We start from the raw sequence: 21,189 nt of genomic DNA, 5'->3' as shown, positions 1-21,189 counted from the left end.
AAAAACAATGAGCTATCCTTGGAAACAAAAGTAGAAGCATGTAAACAATAAAACATAATTTATGTATTTTTCAGGTGCAAACACTGCGAAAGGAGGAAAGGACGATGAATTATTGACAACCATGGTATGTTGCAGTGTTCTTGGTATCTTCAGCCTATTTCAGAGGGTCATGTAGCTCCCATAATTTTTACAGTTTTTACCTCCTGTCCAAGTCACCTCTCAAAAAAGAGCCTGTTTACAGCCACTAGACTGGAACTGACAGGCTTTGGTACACCCACCAGTAGTTCTCAGAAAGAACTTAGTTTTGGAAAGTACTAAAAGTAGTGTGTTATGGAAGCTGTACAGACTTCTTTCAAGAATTACCCATACCTTTGTTTGATAAGCAATGAAAAAGTAAAATTGATGCAACTGCTGCTTAGTTGCTGACAAGCAGTATGAAGTGAGGAAAACATGGATGGAACATGGTACAATGGAGGTGTGAAATTACTAGTAGAGACAACCACAAAATATTTTGTTTGGGATGTGTGTTTGTGTTATGCTTTTTCTTCTTTTTTTATGTTGTAACTTTATATTTCCCTGCAGCTTAGTCACTGGTGATGTCATAAATTTGGCTGGTTATTATCTTTATGTTCTTTTGTAAGAAATTTGAGTTCTTTTGTAAGAACTTTTGATATGACTGACTGGCAGAACTCCAGGGAGCAAAATCAGTTGTGGTAGTTTTGTCTCATTCTTCAGTACACATACAGCAGGAACACACAGTTGTTCACTGTTTCCAGGTATCCTGTCTGGAAATACAGAGAGGACTACATTGTTATTTCTTTGGAAATTGATTTTTAACATTCTTGGTAAAGTTAACTTGCGCAATATTTTTAGCCCAGTAAAGGAAGAGACAGTTTTTGCCACTTAATGAACCATATTCGTTGTATCAAATGAATAGTCGTAATACTGAGGGGTGCCACAATGTTCATTGGTTTCTCTCTGTTACTATGTGTTATACTTCTCCTCAAGTAGTACTTTTGTGTCTCATTTCCTTTCTGTTTAAAAATGCTTGTGTTTTCATCTTTTTGCTTAACTTAAAATTTTGAAAATTCATCACCAGCTCCCAGTAATCTTTCTTAAGAACTATCTTTTTCCCCCCTTTTCTTTGTTTCCCTCTCTCAGCTGAGGAGTAGTGCTCCATTTACCAGGCTGCCCAGTGATAAGCTGAAAGCAGTGATACCACCTTTCTTACCACCCTCAAGCTTTGAGCTTTGGAATTCTGACCGAACACGACTCAGCAAAGATGGCAAATCTGAACAGATGAGAACTGCCTGGCCACAGAGAGCCATCAAGCACGATTTTAACAGCAGTGGGAATTCTGATATAGTAAGCAAACGAAATGTGTATGAAAATACTGTGTTATGCCAAGGTCCTGCTGACCAGGGAGCCACTTTGTTTCTGATTAGAAATTATTTTTAACCCACTGTCTCAGCAATGGCTTGTCCTTTTAAGCAGTGCTGCTTAGGAAGAATGCACATCTGTATGGAAGGAACATAATGGAACAAAAGTTTTGTGTGAAATGAAACAACTTTTTCTTTGGTTTGGTTTGACTTTTGGGGTGTTTTGGGGTCTTTGATTTTGTTTGGTTGATTTTTTTGTTTTGTTTTGTTTCGTTGGGTTTTTTTTTCTTTCTTTCTTTGGTTTGGGGGGGGGTGGGGTGTGCTGTTAACCAGAATCACCAAGAGTGTGGGGGAAACTGCTCTGATTTAGAAGACCAAGGACAGAAAAAGAAGAATTAAAATTGCTCAATTTTTAGGAACTGAGCAGGGGGGAAGAAATACCAGTAAGACCAATATACAGACATAATATTCTGAAAGATTAGCAGTAGATAAAATTGTAGTGAGTAGTGATCAAGTGGGCTTGAAGGCACATAGCCTTAAATTGGAACTACTTTAAGACTGGAAAAAGTCTCAATTATTTCTGTTTTTAATAGAAGGAGCTTTCCTGATTCTACAATGTTTTCAGTGAAAATGCAAACCAAAAGAAAAATAGGTGGTTTGTCTTGAGACAGGAAATAAAACAACCTTGACAGCCTTTTCTTTTGTAGTTTGAGAAAAAGGAGAAGTGCTTACTTCCCTTTCTGTAGAAGACTAGTCCAGAACGGTATTTCAGTGTCAGCTCCAGAAATGGGGCAAGGAAGACATTTAGGAGGATTTTTTTTCTCTTTTCTTTTTTTTAAGTGGCAGTTAGCTTAATAGCGGTAGAGGTGATTTAGGTGGAATAAGGCAGACTATTAGAAGGGAAGTGATGTAACAGGAAGGTACGTGTTTATCATCCCAAAAAGGACAGTTGTAATAACATAACTGAATAATTGGTGTGTGTGTAAAGTGAGGAGCAGGGAAAGTAGGGGAGGACTAGCCATCAGTCCTTCTGTGAGGAAAGAAGTGTCTTGCTAAGGGTATAGGAAGGAGGGAAACAGTAAGAGTTGGAAGAAGTGACTTGGACAACAGGATAAGAGACATGAAAAAGCTGAGCTGCAAAAGCTCATATGTCAGATGGCTGTCAGTGGCTAATGGTGTAAAAGAAAAAGAAATGAAGGAGGATGTGGCTGAGGAGTTGGGTAGTGTGTAGCTAGATCAGTAGTGCCTCAGTTAATAAAACTCAATAAAGTGGTGCAGCTAGCTGTTTAGATTGCAGGGAATATAAAAATACAGCTGGTGGAGAGAAAGTTTATATCACTTCTTGCAGCTTAATTTGTAAGAAATAAAGATATGATGGATGAGAAGTTGGTGGTAGCTGTTTTTTAAGATGGGAGAGACAAAGACAGGATTCTGCAGGAAAGACATTTCAGGTGATATATTTTTTTTTTTCTTCCCCACTGCTCAGAATACTGTGTATATCATATCTCAGGTGCATCATATATGCTCATTTGTGTTGGCCAAAGGTTAAGAAGAATTAATGGCTTAATATAGTGTAATTTTTTCATTGAATAAATATATATGTATATATATGTTCAGTATATATGTATATGTAAAATAAAATTCTTTCTGATATCCCTTTTGTTCTTCAGTGAAAGTTTCAGAACTCGGGATAAATAAAATAGCAGTTGAAGTTTGATCTTTATTTTTTTCAAGAAAGAACAAAATTATTTTTCATTTTGTTTTCCAGACATCTGTTAGCAAAGGTACTAGACCAGTCAAATTACCAACATTTGCAAGAAGGCCAGCATCTCCTTCAAATTCCAATAACTTCAACCATTCTCCCCATTCTTCTGGTGGATCCAATAACATCTCAGGAATTAACAGGCATGGAGGAGAACTGCATAACAGATCAGGTACCATTTTTAATAAGAAAGTAATTTGTATCTTATTCAGGTAAAAAAATAGTGTTTGTGATGATGGTAGAAGATACTAAACCTTTTCTGAGCACTCCTACCACTGTAAAAGCAAAGCTTCTGTAAATTTAGTGGTCACAAGATTGAACTTCGGACACCTACCTAAGGGCAGAGAAGCCTCACATCTGTTACAGAAGTGTCAGTGGTCGGCCCAACTCATGCAGATTTTACCGGGCCCACCCCATGTCATTGTGCCATGCATGTCATAGAGCTGACTCCTACACATGTTGCTTACTTTTTGAATTCAAATCAATTAAACCAATTTTATTTTCAATTAAAACCAAAGCTGCAAGCATTTTACCATTAGTTATTGAAGACAATATGGTGAAGTGGCTCATGAAAGTTATATCTAAGGGTGTCAGCTGTGTGTGTGTGTGAAGCCAGGGATGGCTTCTCTCTTCTGCAATTGATTTTTGTTGTTTTTTCTGGAAGCTGCTGGACAGATCTGAACCTTACAATTGTTTTTTGCTTCATCCAGTCAGTTTTTAAATGAAAGTGAATGTTTGAGAGTTAACAAACATTTCAAAATTATGGTTTCCTTTACTGGGTTTATTCTGTTTTTTGTTTTAGGTGGCAGTGCAGATAATGTTTTGTCTCAGATTGCAGCCCAAAGAAGAAAAGCAGCAGGCTTACCTGAACAGAAACCCAGCCAACAGCACAGTCCAGTCCAGTCAACTCCTTCATCTACTCTGTCAGATTTGCAGTGTGCTCAGATTGTTGGCAATGGACATGTTGTAAAGGTAACAGGAAATGTAAAATTTTGCACTTCCAAACTGGCCAATTTTAATAGGTCATATCTCAGTTATGGGTGGTTGGTGCACAGCATTGCACAGCCAAAAATGAATGAACGCTTGTTACGTTAGTGGAAACTTTTCAGCTCTACAAACCTTACTTTTAAGTGCAAGTCTACAGAAGATGAAACCTAATAATAAAACATGATTTTACTTTATTATTAGTTCCACTCTGTGTTAAAAAACAGTAAATGTAATGCTTGATCTTAGGGTAGATCTGCACTGTTATGGTTTCTCATTATTTCTGTCTATGGTCAGGATCCAGTGTTTTATGTTAGTTATTCCTGGATTTTACCTTGAAGTGGTATAGTTAGTTTCTCTAGCTAGTTTCCCTTCAAAGGCTCAACCTGAATGCAGAGCATGACATAATTTGTACCAGGATATGCTGAGCACAGCAACATGCATGTATCCAGTCTGCTCCACAAGGTGTTACTTTCAAACAGCAGGTCATCACCAAAGTCGGGTTTTGCTCGCAAGGCTGTACTATCTGTGCTGACTTCCCTGTCAATTCCATGGAATGAGTAGCTTTACCCTCATGACCTGCACGTTTTTGTGCATGTACTTTGAAGTTCTTAACTACTTTGTACAACATTTTTGAGGGTTAAGATTTTAAATCTTGAAGATCTGCAGAGACACAAATTTGAAAGCAGCATCATAACAGCAGATGTGACATGCTGTTGAGAAATTGATGGGTTTATTTACACAGGGAAACATTACATTTCAGAGAGCAAGAGAAAGAAAACACATAATTTGGGGTTTATGTTCTAATGCCTGTTATTCTGCAAATGTTAGAATATGTGAGCAAGAGCAAAATTTCTCCAACTTTTGCTATGTAATCTCCAAGCAGCTTATTTTGTTTTGTTTTGTTTTCTTTGCATCTTTCAGTGAGATTCTTGAAATTTTGCCTGAGGAAACAAAAATGACCAGAGTATAAACTTGATACTTCTGCAATCTCATTCTGTGATGTCTTATATGACAACAGTACACAATATTCGTATTTAATCAATACATAAAAATGATAAACGAAATTGCGAAGTTGTTCGGAAATTTCTGGAGGACAAAAATCAGGAAAAGGTGCAACTACCAATGCTGAAACAGTTTCCATGAATAGTCACTTTGTCTCTGACCTGTCAGTCCTGATTTTGGAGGGCCTATTGGTTGCTTTTCAAAGATGAGACTGGGAGCTAAAATTTCTAACTCAGTGGGACCACCAAAGCCTAAGGATTCATATCAATTCTTTGGCATATGATAATATTTCCTCCCTTTTTATCCCATGTAACTGCTCCCTGAGTTATAAATGATCTGTCTCTTTTTCCTGTAGACAAAACCCCTTTATCATCCTCTCCCCTCATTAAAGTCTTCTCTGCAGAGCAGCTACCAAATGCTTTTTCTTTCAGAGGTGGTCTGACCAGTATGTTTTAATTAAACTCTCAGCATGTCCTCTCAGCTTGTTTTTAGCTCGGAAATAATTTCAGAAGATCTCCTTGTGTGCCCCCCAAAAGTCTCATTTTTCTCAGTTATGTTAATCAGCCCACCAAGAGATAATACCGGTGAGCTTTGGGCTGCAGATGGCCTTGTGTTGCAGCAATGCTGCCACTGAGAAGTTTAACTACTGTTTCCACTCACAGTGGGATATATTAGGGGATAAAGGAGTACTGAAGTGCAATGTGCTGCAGATCATCTTCTGGAAAGGCTGTTCATCATACCATTGAACAAAAGATTTTTAAACAACATTTTTGCCACTGTTTTGGAAAGGCAACAGCTTTTCTGGTGCTTTTTGCTTAGATGTCTAGAAGAGTTTCATTCTATCCACCAGTAACAAAACATGTCATAGTGTGGATCTCACTATAGATGTTCATGTATCATTCAACTGAGGTGATTTTTGGAGATTTCTGTTGGGAGAACACAATCAAATATGGATCCACACTGACTGCAAAAGCTAACAGTCTACTTTGTTGTTGTAATCAGCAATGTAAATGCTGGAAATATAATGTCTGTATCCATTGAGGAATGGCATGTGTCCTCCCATTAGGATCATGCTGTCTAAACTTGGAAATAGCTGATCTAAAAATGCAGTGATATTACACTGATCAATTTTGCTAAAGGGGTGAGGTGGTGCAAGCTTTAAAGAGAGGAAAAGAAAAATATGAGTAACATTTTTCAGGAAGATGTAATTTAAATGGCTGCAGACTATGTGCTAGGGAGGGAAGACCATTCTGAAACACAAATGGCCAATAACAATTTAGATGGAAATTTGGGACAGAAAGTTGAAATGAGTTCATGATGCTCTTCAGAGACCTCTCAGGTTTCTATCATGTTACATTACTTCTAGTAAATTCAGTGCAGGGCTAAGGAAGTATTATATTCTGACATGGGATAGAGTAATGGAAGAATGTTACCATTCAAATAAATTTTATATTATAAATCCGCATCTCTTTCATTAACTAGAAAAGTTCCATTTATGCCACAGCACAGAAGCAAAACTGTAAAGACAGGAACCTCTGTCATTCACACCCAGATCAACTTTTTTATCAGTCTGTTGTAGTAGTCTGAGTGACAAAAGGTATTTAAACTCTGAATGCAGGAATCCAGGAAAAAATCACCTTCTTTTTGGGTCATACAGTGCAGACATCAAAATATATATGTCGATCAAAGAATTTAGGAGATGAGGTGCATTGACTGTTTTTGGAAAAGACTGATGATCTGTGTACACACATATATTCTTATTCCCCATTTTAACTCATGTGTTTTCGTGTTTTCCATGCCTCCAAATGCGTTCCATATTTGCAAAATTCTTAATAAATCACTTGACTCCTGTTAGGTAATAATAAATTTCAGGATTGGCTGGAAACTTCCATTCCAGTGCAGCAAGGGGTTTAATGCGCCCAAAACTTAGTTTATGCTTGCTACATGTTTCTTGTTAACCCAGCATGAAGTGCTACTTTAAATTAGCATCTCATATGCTTTGAGAATCTCTAATTGAGGCTTTATTTATTTAATAAAATCTCTGAATGAAAATCCCTATTTGAATAGTCAAAGTCATTTACTTTGTTTCTGTTATTAAACTGTTTTTATCTGAACTGCAAGTTTTACTTTTGCTTCTCCTGCCCGGCAATGGGAGGTGGGGAGGTGACTGAGAGGCTGTGTGGTACAAAGTTGCCAGTTGGACTTAAACTACAGCAGTCCTTTTAGAAAAAGAGTACTTGTAGTGCTTCTAGGCAATATTGCTTTACAAGAAATAATTTTCTTATTACAAAATTACAGCCTTAACAAATGTATTTTTCTTGATGAATTTGAGGAGACAAGACTTTCATCTGGGATAAAATCACTATTGCTTCAATTATTTCAATATACATCAAGCAGAAACTTCTAGTTGTGACTATATGCTCTGCAGAAATGACAGGCAACTTAAGTAATATTGAAGGATCATATATAGGTAAACACTTTTTTGATTATTTTTTAACTGAAATGATTGTATCATTAACTGCAGCAAAAACTGGAGATGAACAAAAGACCTCCATCTGGGACTTCATCTACGTCTAAAAGCACATCACCAACTCTCACACCTTCCCCGTCACCTTCCCCATCTCCTAAGGTTCAAAACACAGAGTCTTCTGTCTCTTCTTCTCACAGACACGCCAAGAGCAACGGCTCCAGCAGTGGTACTATCACAGAGGATGGTGGGTAGCTCACTGTAATTACAGGGCATTCATTCATCAAGAGCACTGCATGTTTAAAGCTGTAACTGTACTGGACTATGTGTGTGTGTCTGCATGAGAATGAGGTCTCTTTTCTTTCTAGAAAATATATTATGGTGGTTTTTACAGTGAGATTGGCATTCCTGCAATAATAACTGCCTTTTTCTCTCCCAAAACCTGTGATTTTTTCCATTTACAGAGAGACTGGTATCATCTCAAAGCTAGCATAGAACATGTCGGTAGGCCACTCTTAAATGGCCTCCTTCCTTTTCCCCCTTCATGGCTTAAGTCCTGTTTTTCACCCTTTGCTGAGGGTACAACACTAGAACTTTTTTTTGGTGTTTTGGTAAATGCAGGGGAGCACATCACTACAAAGACACATTTTTTTATTCATAGCGAGTTATAGCTACATGAAGTTGATTAAGAGCTGTAGTACATATTTTTTTCTAAATCACCAAAATAACCTTATTACAACCTCTTTTTAACTAAAGTCATAAGAAAGAATGATAATGTTATTACTTTTCCAGTAAGATTAATACCTTTTAAACTAGACTTTAAAGTCTAAATTGCAACTTCTAAAAAGTCGTTTTACTGCATTGGAAACAGGATATCAAGAACTTTTTTCTCTCTTATAAATATCTCAAAAAAAATGAAGAAAATAACTTGACTCAGAACCTTTTAAATAAGAAATGGAGGCACTTTGTACTATTTTTGTTTTTTCTGAAATCATCTCCATTGATTTTGGTTTGTTTTCACTTATGCCAGCTTTGTCCATTAACACTGTAATTCCATTTGACACTAAAAACAGGTGATATTTGATCTTCTTTCTGTCCTCTTCTCATGGCTTAGCTGTAACATATTCTAGTGACTGCTGGAGCAAATCCTTTCACATTTAGTGCCATTTTATAATGATGACTTGATAACATAAGAGTCGTTGATTAAGAGATACATAAAAGGAAGAGGACTCACTGTTGGATAATGAGACTAATTCCCCAAGCCATCAGCTGCTCTCATCTCACCTAGTGAAGCTGGGTTTTGTGACCACACACTAATGCCAAGATACTGTGAGTTCCCTTGTAGGAAGGTTGTTTGTCAGTAGCTCAAGTAGCTCTGGGTTCATTCTGTTTGCAAGCTTTTGTAGCTAAGTGCTCCTTTAATTCAAGGGCTTCTCTGACTCTGATTTGATTCAGCAGTAGCAGTACAAATGCTGATATGCCAAGCAGTAATCAGAAGAATAAGTACAGAAGGTCTGCAGTGTTAACTTGTCTTTTCTTTCAAGTGAACTTAAATGAATAAGAAAATTGATTTGCATTGACTGTTACTGTGAAGGAACAATAGGCAGCAGGGTTCAGAGGTGTTCTTTGTTTCTTTTTAGGCAACCACTTGGTGGACCATCAACAGCTTGGCTCTATGCTGAGAGCCAGTGATGTAGAGAATAATGAAAGACGAAACCATGTGAGAGTAAAAGAAGGCTCTGAAAACTTGGAGAAAGGTAATCTTACCTTACTACTACAGACTAATATAAAAGAAGGTGCTTATTAGGAGTAACATGGCAAAATCACTAAGAGCTCCAAGAACTTAAGCTTGCTCCAGGGACGTGGGTAAGGAGACAAGGTAAGTGTAGAGCAAATGAGAGTGATAAAGCAAAGGACAAACATGTTAAGCAAACGTTGTAAAAGTGAGAGGTTTCAGGTTTTGTTCAACCTTAGTATAATAATACAGGAACTGGAAGAGGGATAGAGGAAGAGAGAACATGAAGGGCCTACACTTGAAAGCAGTCTGTGTGTGTGTGAAAGGTGTTTGGTGTTACAGTTGTTTATGACAGTAAGACTGAGCTCAGAGACCCTGGAAGTTTCTTCCTGTGTTATGGCCTACAGTCTAAGCACACCAGCATGATGAAAAACGCAAGGGTAGCTAACACCCTAAAAGAAAAAAAACGTTCATAGTATATCTAAGGTCTTCTAATGCACATCCTCTTTTCTCTCTCTAAGATGATATTTTTCATCAAACAATGTGGAGAAGTTCCCATGATACAATTTTAAAACTGGTTACCTTTTCCCGTGGATTAATGTCAGGGTACTAAAGCTTTTAGCCTGAGACCATGTCAATTTTTGCAAATCATGTTAGGCATACCAAGTTAGGTGAACTTAATGTAAAAAAAAATGCAGCAAAACCCTAGCAGAAAATAAGACTCAACTAGAATTTTTCTCTCCAGTTGTCTGTGGACTCTTCTATGTAAAGAAGTCTTCCAAAATAGTACACAACGGTGTGTTTATCTTGAGGTACTTGATGTCTTTTGAGAAGCTTAGAGTGTGAGATTCTCTTTCCTGTTGCTACTGATGGTGAAAGAAAAGGGAAAGTCAAAAGACAAAGAAGTTAAATAAATGAAAACAAAGTATATTTGGCAATGGACTAGTGATGTCCTTAAAATGAAAGTGAGTTTATATGCAGAATATTAAATATAGTTTCATTTTATAGTGTAATAATTCATGTTCTTCATTTTGACTCTGACTTCTTAGTTTAACTGACCACTTAGCTACTTAAGGGGAAAAAACAGATCGTTAGTTACTCGTGACTAAATAGCAAAGTAATAAAAAAGAAAACTTTAGCTGAGAGAGGTAATGCATAATTAAGAGAGGTAATGTCAGGTTATTCTGAAAGTGCTTTTATGCTTTTTAACTAATCACATTTTAGATGTGTGGGAAGAGTCACTATCAGGTCCTGCAACATTTAATTTCCTTAGACTTTAAGAGGAAAGTGCTCTTAGCCTTGGAAGCTGAGCTTGTAAAACTTTAGTTTTCATCTTAGCTGGGCTTCAGCTGTCTGTGTTCAAGATGCCTGGATGTCAGGCACATGAGGAGAAGAGGATTCAGAAAGACCTGTGTTGTATGTTCTTTTGAATGAGCAGGTGTGTGGTTGCTTGGTCTACACTTTACCTTCCTGGATGATGACACAGAAATAGGCCATTCAGTTCCTTGCCTGCTTGAGGAGTTTTGCTGTCTAACCTGCACAATCTGGGTCAGCCATCTGGGGCCAAGCACCTGCATTTTCGACATTGAAGTGCTTAGGTATTCCTTACTGGTTTGGTTTTGTAAGATCCTTTTAATGAGGTAGAAAGGGCAATACAATGGTGTTTATCCTAGCAAAGTAAGACTAGATGGAATTACAGTCTATGTAAGTAGGTGAGAACAGAGTAAGCCAGTATTTCAATTTCTAATGGAGAATAAATGTGGTTGGTTTTTTGTTACCATACATGATTACAGGAAATACAGGTTTTAATATATATTTTCAGTTCATAATACTGAGATGATTAAAATCTTTTCTAATCCATGAGGTTGATTTCTTTTTTTTTTTGTGTTATTACAGATGAGCTGACTGGCATCCTTAAAAAATTGTCACTTGAGAAATATCAGCCTATATTTGAGGAACAGGAGGTATGTCTCTTCTAAAAGATCTTTTTTTTTTACTGTTTTGGTGGAAGTAGGGTATAACACATGTTGCATCAGATTTGTGATCCAGAATCTCAGATTTCAAGTTCTATAACCATTCCTGATCGCAGAGAGGACCTTGAAACATGGATCAAGTGGTATTTGTGGCATTCTCCAGGATACTGCAAATAGCTTTACTCTTAACCTGCACCTTTTATATAGATAGGGCTTTTTTTCCTCTTTTCCTCTCTGTTTTTACACTCTGCTTTTTCTATATATATCTTTATCCAATGTGGCTAAATAGTTTATAGGACATACTGTATCATCCCTGGAATCACAGCTGGAACCTCATTTGCAGATGGACAACAGCAGGGTGGGAGTCACTGAGATGGCTGCTTTATCTTCTTTGTCCACTCTGCAAAAGCAAAAGGAGAATTAAACTGGGGATTGTAGGCATCCTGGTAGATGAGACTGGTGACATTGACTTGCTAAAGGATGCAATGAAAGGAAATGTTGCTGAAAATAAGTAAAATTAATTCACTGCAGTCTTAAAGGCAGGATCAGATGGGAGCAAATATTGTGTGTTTATTTGGTCAAAGCAAAGGGTAGTGAATGGACATGCACTAAACTGACATTGCTGCAGAGTTCAGGATTCAGCACAAGTCCAGACAATTTAGCTGCATCACAATATATTGGGTTATTATTGTTCCCCTGCATGATAGGCAAGGGAGCATTCTGTAGGAATTAATATGCTTTGTGTATGAAGGTTATATCAATATGAAAAGTTTTAGATATTTATTCTTATCACAGCCTTATGGATATGTTGTTAATAAAAACTGATATATGAACAAAACCTAGGTTTTTCTCAGGAGACACTGGAAAAGTAAACACAATATTCTGAAATTCCAAAAATACTTAGGGGAAAAGGGTGAAGAAAAGAAAAGAGGGAAACCTTAGGCATATTCAAGTAGCTGCTACTGTAGGCAGAGGAATTTCTGTGGAGTGTATATATATTCTGTATTAATCGGAATCAATGGGGAAAAGAACTAAAAATCCATTAATATCTTAGATTTACTATCACGATTAGTTAAATGATTAACAGCAGATTAGAAGCTTTACAACAGAGTGGTAAAATGTGTACCGTTTGGTGCTGGAAATTCATTAAAAATACTTTTTGCACAATATTTACAGTAAGTCTATATGATTAAAAAGCCTAACAAACCACTTTTGACCTGTAGTAATGAATCTTTGCATAGGTAAATTTGTCTTATATTTTTTTCTTTTATTTCTTCTTTTTGTTTTTTAATATACAGGTGGATATGGAAGCTTTTCTTACACTTACTGATGGTGATCTGAAAGAGCTGGGTATTAAAACTGATGGATCAAGACAGCAAATTTTGGCAGCTATTTCTGAACTGAATGCAGGAAAGGTACATTTTGAAGTACTGTACTTAGTAAATTATTTCAAGGCTTGTTTGTATAATTAATTCAACATACATTTTGAAATTCAGTTGCAGATGTTAGTTAGAAAAGCTAAATTAATTTTTTCCAAGCAAAGTGTTTCATGTATTTCATTAGTGAAAAATCTTCCTTTGGGGGACTTCCTGTTCTCTTTCAATAACTCCTTCTTAGTCCAGTGAAGAAGCTATTTGTAAACAGGAGCAATATTGCAGTTTCTGAATATTGATTTCAGCAGTGCTAAAAAGAATCATCTGGCTGCAATAGTCCAGCTAGAGAATGCAGTATAAGCAGAAAGGTGTCCTTTGGTTAACATAACAGGTTTTGATTCCTCTGTAATTAGGTAAATAGCTCTTCTCTCATTTCTTACACTTTTAATGCCTTTGAATTTTATATCAATATTAACAGATTTGCTAAGATGTGTACAGTTAACAGTGCTCTTGTCAGAGGGAGTTTGTACTGGAACCTGTCTTTGATTAGGCCTGCTGAAGCTTCTCAGCAGCTTTTTTAGATTGGAGGTCCATTCGCTCTCTAATCGTGGAAGTTCAGACAAAAAAACCACAGACAATTTCCCCAAGTTTAGATCAACAGTAGTGATGAGGTTAAAAATTAGGGGAGGTGGATGATGTTCCATGCTAAGACATGCAGTAAAGATAGGAAGAAAGTAACAAAAATGTTTCTATTGGTGTCTGGTAGTGTCAGGAAAAGATTACTACAAGGTTTTCTATATGTATCTGTGAGGTAAGGATTTGTTATTATTTCTAATAGTGTGCTGAGCATAGACACACATTATTTACACATTTGTTGTGAATTCATAATAAATTAGTTTTTTAAACAGAAATTTAAGAATACCTTATTTTATTTTACTGTTCTTTTACAGGGTCGAGAGAGACAGATTTTACAGGAAACTATACACAACTTCCACTCTTCCTTTGAGAGTAGTGTTAGTAACACACGGCCGCCAGGTCATTCCCAATGTAAGTAGCACCTGAAATTAACTGAAAAATTAATTACAGGTTGAATCACAGAATCACAAAATCAGTTGGAAAAGACTTCTGAGATCAGAGTCCAGCCTATAACGAAACACCACCATGACAACTAGACCATGGCACTCAGTGCCATGTCCAGTCTTTCCTTAAACACCTCCAGGGATGGTGACTCCACCACCTCCCTGGGCAGCCCATTCCAATGTCTAATCACTCTTTTGGTGAAAAAAGTCTTCCTAATGTCCAAATGTGTGGATATTTTATTTAATACTTGGCTGGAAGACAGAATGTGACAAACAAGCCAGTTAGCTGCTTTCCTGGTTAATGATGTATGTCTCTTGCTGTGACTGTAGAGAAGATTTCAACATGAACAGTAGAGGTATCTCTAAGATGTTTATACACCCCTCAGTACTATCTGGAATAAGCATAGATTTTTGTTTTACATTACTAAACACAAAATGGATGTAAGTATAGCAATCCAGAGTGTACAGTATACTGTCTGTATGTATGTATGTAGCATCAGTGGGAGGTGTTCCTGTATGATACATACTCTTCATACTCTTTTGCATACTCTTTATAGCAGACACTTTAGTATGATAAGGTAGAATAAATATATTCAAGATTTACAATTTAGCGTAACAGTTGAGGCAGCTATGTTAATTATGTATTTAGGTAAGTGTGCATTTAGTTATTTTGCATAGGTGGTATTTTTATATTATCTATAGTTGGATTCTTCGGAATACATGTATTCCAAGCACCAGTGTTATCTGCTAGCCAAGCTAGAGAAACTGCCTTTTAAAATGCACTGTCTGTAACCAAAGCATTCAGGAAGGTGTTGCTGACCTGTAATTAATGAATACATTTCCTACACTCTCCGATATAAAAATTGCAAATCTCTGTCCTGCCAGCCACCTGAAACAAAGGCAGATACTCATCTGTTACTCCAGATTAAGGAATGGGGCATAACCTATCTACATAGGTGTACTTCTGTATCCATGTTTTTGTAGAAACAACAAAAGCCATTGACTAGCCTTGAGAAGTTCACCATGTTAAAAGTGCTTCTTCTTCAATTGTTTATTTTGCTGCTTTCATCCACTCACAAAATAATTTCATTTGTTTAGGGGCGATGTTAAGTAATTCAGATATTGTATGCTTTAGGAAACCTTAATAATGAGGTGGTCCCAGTTGTTCCCATCTCAATCAGCTGCATTTCACTAGCTATGTGAAAGCAGGTGCTAACTGTTGACCTGCTGATGTCTTGGGGAAAACTAGGAATTGCTGGGGTAGTTAGTGAATGTGGGCTACTTCCAGTACTCTGTGTAGTCTGCTTGGCTGAAAGCCACTATCAGGTGTCTCTGTACGCATTGTGCAATTTTCCATTCTCAGCATGCATGGGAACTTCTGAATGTCTCTTGGTAACATCCCAGAGCTGAAGAACCTCTTCTGTAGGTACTACTAGGTGAGCAGAAGCTATTTGGGATTTGATTGCATGGTGCAAAGAACTGGAATTACTCAAGAACCAAAGAAGCATAGAGATGTAACATACCTGCAAGCAACTTGCTGACCTTAAGTGTCTTGAAGACATCAAAGGACAAGAGTGGTGGCACAGAGCTGGGGACAGCATCCTTTTGTAAGAATGGAGGCAAGAGTTGCTCCTGTTGAGCTTTTGACAAGATGCTGCAAGGAGGTTGCATCAGAGATTAGCTTTTGGGTTTTGTGTTTGAGAGCTCCATGATACAGATTTTGCTGTGAAACAGAAGCACTAACAGAAAAGAGGAAGAGAACACATAGATAAAAGAAGTTTCTGCACCAGGTAAGCTGCTTTTTATTGTAAAAAGTAGCAGCAGAACCCTTAGGCAGTCTCTGGAACTTGAAGTAATTTCCAGGAATGTGTTAACATTTTAGAGCATAAGAGCAGCTGTACCAAGTCAGATCCAAGGTCCATACAGTTGTGTTCAGCTTTTTCATCCAGTCTCATCTGACGCTGATGTGAAGAGCTGCTTGCTTTCATTTGCTGTGAACTTGCCATGTCCTGACTTCTTTTGCTTCATTGTACTGGATCAGAAGATACAGTGAGCAGTTGTTTCCTCTTTACCGCCTCCATGCCACTGATGATTTTACAGATCACTGTGATACTCTTCTCCATTCATGTTTTTTTTCCAAGTGGAAAGCTTATAGACTGCTTTGTCACTCCTATACCATAGTTTTTCTCTTTTCCTTTTCTGATATTACCTTTTCAGACGTGGGAGATACCAGCCTAGCATACAGTGTTCAAAATGTAGGCGTATTATGGATTTACATGACAGAGTGATGTCTGTTTCTCAGTTGTGTTCTCTACTTTCCATTCTCTTGCCCTTTCCTAGTTATTTCTAGTACTGTGCTGTGTTGACTATAATTGGAGACTGAATTGGCATTAATTGGAATTACTTCTTACAACCCAGCTAATCTACTGAGTTTGAGCTCACAGCCTATAATTTTATATAAACACACATACATCTTCTTTTCCATTTGCCTTACTTAATATTATTTCATATTTATCTTCATCAAATTTTGTCTGCTGTCCTATTGTTTGGGCACAGATGTCACATGAAGTCCTTTTGCCAGTCTTCTGTTTACCTTTCTTTTTATTTACATGGATAACTTAGGAAGGTTTTTCCCTTCACTTTATATGCCCTCTCAAAATCATATATTGAATATACTGTTCATATCCTGAATATCCTCATGCAGATCCCTGTGAAATACTAGTGGTGAATCTCTCTGCTATGGAAAAAATCACTATTTACGGCAACCTTCTGTCCTCTGCCTCCCTAACAGATTATTCATCTACACAATAAATTTTCTTTTTACCCTGTGGGTTCCTTATTATCTTAAGAGCTAACCTTGGACCTTGTGAGTGCCTTGTCAAAATCCAGGCATCAAATGGACCTCTTTTATCTACAAGACTGTTGGCACCTTCAAGGGATTCTAGTAGGTTGATGAGGCAAGACTTATCAAAACTCTTTTTGATTGTTTTCCACAGAACTTCAGATTCTTTGGTACAGTTTTTGCTAATCTGGTTGGTATTGCTGTCCGTCTCACTGGTCTCTGTTTCCCTACATTTCATCTTGAACCATTAAAAAGATTTGCATCACTGTTACCACACCTCAGTTATGTGACAATTTAAACAACACCCTGTGCTCTGTACACAGCAGTTCAGCTGCTTAATCCTTGTGCTTCTCTAGGACATCGGGCTTAGAAATTTGCTATTACTTGCTTTGTGTATTTGTTTTGTATTCTTTTCTGCTACTACTTCAGGTTAAGGTATCTTGGACTCCCACCTAAGGAAGGCTTCTGAAATTGTATCCTTCCCAAGTTTTTCCATGGTAAATACAATTAGTTTTTTCTGATGTGAACTTACTTCTCTAGCTCATTACAGTCTAATCATTGATTTACCTCATGGCATCTGTAACTGGCTGCCTCCTGTGGTACGTTTGAAAAGTAGTATGTGAAATTTTTATGCTTCTTGCATGGTCTGTATCATCTCATTTCTCCACAGCTCTTCATAGGAGCCTGTCTGGACACCATTAGCAAGAAAGCCATCATGATTTGCCCTTTTAGAAAGCTAGATGTAGCTCACAGGATAATGAAAACATTCTGCTCTTCCAGCTGTGTTGGTTTCACTGTTTCCCTGTGATTTTGTGAATACTTTGAGTAATTTTAAAAGTTCAGTACCTAAACCAGAGTGGCTGTCAGTGTATCTCTGCTTTTATGAGGTTTGCAGCCTGTAGGGGTGTAAAGAAGAAAGTGAAATATAATCCAGGTATATCCATAAGAATCAGAAAAGAAAAAGCAGGGGGAAAGAAATTTAATCTTTACTTTCTGGAACTGTAGTTTATAATTTTGGGAGGTCTGTCGACTGATTATTATCACCTGCAAGTGATAATAATTATTATATATGCAATTATTATAATAATAATAAAGAAGTCTGCAAATGTCTGCAGCTTCTACGCCTTTCCCCATCCATAGCTCCAGTGTCCCCTTAGCTTTAGTTCTGCCCAAAATGCTCCAGTCCCCACTGCCCAGGCTCAGTCCCTCCCCTGCTACCACTGAGTCAGGAGTTGTTGCTGGTATGAGATAGCATGCAGCAGAAATAGAAGTACATCCAGGTGAGTGTTTATAGGAAAGGAGAGCTGCAGTGGTTATCTACATTCACCCTTCTAGGGAATACACTAGAAGGAAAACAAGGAGAGGCAGAATAAATAAAAGCAAGACTATCAGAAGTAGAGGATTGATGGTACAACTAATTTCACCCAACAGGCTTCTTCAGGGAACACCCTACAGTTTCTTCTGGATTTTTTTTTTTTTTTTTGGCAGTTCAAAATCATTTGCTGACTTCTTGTAGCTTCTGGTTGAGCACCTCCTGCTGAGATCATTACTCCTGAGCTCCCTGTTATACTACAGGAACTCCTGGAAGAGTTGAGTGTTTGTTGGGTTTTGGCAGATGAGCTATTCCAATTATAGTAAAGCTCACAGTTGGGAGAAGGTTTCTGTTGTACATCAGTTGCTGTATCATCCCTGGGGCTAGAAGTGAGCTGATTCTGCATTGCAGAAAACAACAGGCTTTGACAAACATTTGCTTTCTGTCAGAAGTACTGAGGCTGCTTCCTCCCCACCCCATGCCAGGGAGCACTAGGTTGGGCTGTGGGAATTCCATGCTCCAGTCCTTGCCTGACCTGAATAAGGCAGAGCAGTGTAAATAATTCAGAGGTTATTGGACCTGTAAGCCATTAGGTTTGGAGGCACCAGGAATGAACTCTGAATAGGCAAACAGTACACATGAGGAGTGTTGCCTTCATCTCTCTTTTTAATGGAAATTAATTGGTCACCTTTAGAAAATTCTGATGAAATTATTCATTCCAAGAGTGAAAGTTTTGGCGGGTTTTGACACTTTGGTAGTTTGGCTACCATTACAGCATGGAAAATTGACAATGCACCCTGTCGTTGATCAGAGAAACTACTAGGAAGATACTGCTTCTTTATAGCCCAGCAAATGTGTCCAGCAAACACAGAATTACTGTGCTGCTTCGACATTTAGAGCAGATGACAAGCCCATGGAGGCATAAGGCAAAATGACTGCTCTGAGGAACAAAATGCTCCTCCTTTGTCTGGCCTCCAACTTCAGTGAAACAACAAGTGGCGGCATAAAGTCCAGCTTTCTGAGAGAATGGGATTTAACAAATTATATTACCCCAGGAAAAGTTTCTCTTTGTGGTTTGAGGTGAGCTGTTTGCTTACATGATTCTGGTAAAAAAGAAAATTGGACTTTCTGAATGCCCAGTTGCCAGGACTAATTGTTTAGTTCATTTTGGGGGCCTGTGTCAAGCTTCATGCACCCAATCTCCACCATCTAAACAACACTCTGATAGGTGGGAAGAAAAGAGAAAATCCAAACACCTAGTAAGGGCAATGAAGAAAGGCAGGACATAGATATCAAAAGAATAAACTGCATATTCTCCAGACAAAAGTTTAAATGAAGAGTATGCCTATGATGGAAAAAGAAAATTATACCATTCAGTCTATAGTTAGTGGAAATTCTGGTCTTCTGGTTTCTCGTTACATATTATAGTATCTTGTATATATTGATAGATACATATATATCTGCAGATACAGAGTTGTTTGTATATTTACTTTTCACTTTTGGATTCAGAGACAAAAATATCAAGTAGAAATTATCCAAAGGAGGGAGTTAGAGATTGAAGAGCAAGGCATAAAAATAGGAGCAAAATCAATATAGACTTGCATATAAAAAATCATACAGGATTCAGGTAATCACTTGCTGGAAAAGTGCACATTGAGAAGAGAGGGATACTCGACACTTTGTGGCAATAGGTGACCTTTTCACACATGAGTTTGACTTCTTATTCCTTCTCCATACAGGAGACAGCTTAAGATGAGTAAAATTAATTACAGGATCAAATTGTTAGATTCTGGTATAACATTGGGAAATGTGGGTCTGTTTCCAGTAGTTGTGGAATTACTCTCTTGTTTACAGCTGTGAGTCTTGCTGGTTGCAGTTTTTCAGACTTTTTTTTTCCCTTTTACAGCACCTGGCTGCTCTTCAAAACCACAAGAAGCCGTTTCTTCTAAAAGGTAGCTACTGGAACAAAATATTTTTTTTTATGGTGAAGTTTGGCATCTGACTAAGTAAATCCAAGTGTACAAATGAAAATTAGAAAGGTTAGTCCTGACTACACTGACATAGGATTTTCTGCAGTAACATGCTTAAAATACAAAACCCACAAAAAGTAAAAGAAAATAATAAAGAGATTACTTCTGTAGTTCAACCTAAGTGTTGAATTGTTCAAGGCATCAGTGGTCTGGATTTAAGGAAAACAAAGAAGAGCAAGAAGAATGGATAAACATGCAAGAAGATGGATGTTTCATTCCACTCTTGCCTGTAGATGAAGAACCATGGGAGACCTACATGAGCACAGTCAAGGGCAACAAAAGCACAGAAGAAGGCAAGAAGCCCACCACAAATTGTGACACCTCCTACGTGGGGAAATACATAAACTGAATATGCCTCTGTTGATTGGATACAGATAAAGGAGTCCAGATTGAAAATGTAATGGTTTCATGGGAAGAAATATAAAGAAGTAATGCTGCATTCTTCGTTAACCAAAATATACTTTATCTATTCAATATTATGAGGTTAAAACAGCAGTAAAAGTAAAAATGAAATACCTATTTGTAAAAACAGCACTTTATTTGAGGAAATGCATTATCTGTCACCAATATTTAAACAGAATGTTAAAATATTTTATATAGCTGACTTTTTTTGAGAATAAAACCTTTTACCTGGTATTGGCTGGGTTTTTTTGGACAGTAACGCTAGCATATACTTAAAAATACATTTTTATAACTTGATTTTGTAGCAATTTTGAAATGAAAGTTACAGTAATTACAAGTAGAAATAATTTTCTGCTTAGTAAATACCATTTTGTTAAGTAGTTAAAATGCAAATCATCAGGAATTAAAATACAAGTCTTCAGAAGCCTCTGACACTATATTTATCTTTCTGAAGACTCAAGTACTGCAGGTAAAGGCAAGAAGATCTTGGAGCTCCAATTACCTGAATGTTCTCAGTACATAACTAAAGATTTTACATTTCAGCATGCTCCTCGCTGTACTGGTTTTGGAGTTTTGCAGAATTAGGGATAGAACTTGGGTGCAGTGATAAAAATAATAGCACCAGTGAAAGTGGTGGGGTCCTGCTGTCCTGCAGCTGTCTGGATATATCAGCTGGGTGTGCAAGCTGTTTCTGTGATGGCTTCATTGGTTTGGCCATCTGAGGTACCACTCCAGGATGCAGGCAGCAAACAGCGGAGTGGCCAAGCTGCAGTAGGTTATGCAGCTGTGCTGTGTCAGAGCTGACTTCAAACACTGGCAGCTTAAATCCCCAGGAGGAAGAGGAGA

At 37.5% G+C, this 21,189-nt stretch overlaps 1 protein-coding gene across 5 annotated transcripts in view; it reads left to right on the top strand.

Moving 5' to 3' along the window:
- Positions 1 to 20,577, top strand: part of ANKS6 (ankyrin repeat and sterile alpha motif domain containing 6) — a 41,438-nt gene extending 20,861 nt beyond the window's left edge. For 2 of the 5 annotated variants that reach the window (XM_042048728.1, XM_042048729.1), the window contains exons 8-17: positions 75 to 124; positions 1,162 to 1,365; positions 3,148 to 3,313; positions 3,944 to 4,113; positions 7,655 to 7,844; positions 9,238 to 9,354; positions 11,229 to 11,296; positions 12,604 to 12,720; positions 13,629 to 13,725; positions 19,818 to 20,577. In XM_042048728.1, coding sequence (XP_041904662.1) covers positions 75 to 124; positions 1,162 to 1,365; positions 3,148 to 3,313; positions 3,944 to 4,113; positions 7,655 to 7,844; positions 9,238 to 9,354; positions 11,229 to 11,296; positions 12,604 to 12,720; positions 13,629 to 13,725; positions 19,818 to 19,867 — 1,229 coding nt within the window. In that variant the 3' untranslated portion in view covers positions 19,868 to 20,577. Of the gene's footprint in view, positions 1 to 74; positions 125 to 1,161; positions 1,366 to 3,147; positions 3,314 to 3,943; positions 4,114 to 7,654; positions 7,845 to 9,237; positions 9,355 to 11,228; positions 11,297 to 12,603; positions 12,721 to 13,628; positions 13,726 to 15,120; positions 15,548 to 17,028; positions 17,097 to 19,817 lie in introns of all 5 variants that reach the window. The other 3 variants (XR_006019606.1, XR_006019604.1, XR_006019605.1) reach the window with 3 other exon arrangements.
- Positions 20,578 to 21,189: the final 612 nt, after the last annotated feature.

Source organism: Corvus kubaryi, unplaced genomic scaffold (assembly GCF_017639235.1).
Source record: "Corvus kubaryi isolate FWS band 111438036 unplaced genomic scaffold, C.kubaryi_AGA036_p1.0 68, whole genome shotgun sequence".
In the NCBI taxonomy this organism is placed as follows: Eukaryota; Metazoa; Chordata; class Aves; order Passeriformes; family Corvidae; genus Corvus; species Corvus kubaryi.
The sequence above is the reverse complement of the archived record's forward strand: the minus strand, read 5'-3'. Positions and strand labels throughout refer to the sequence as shown.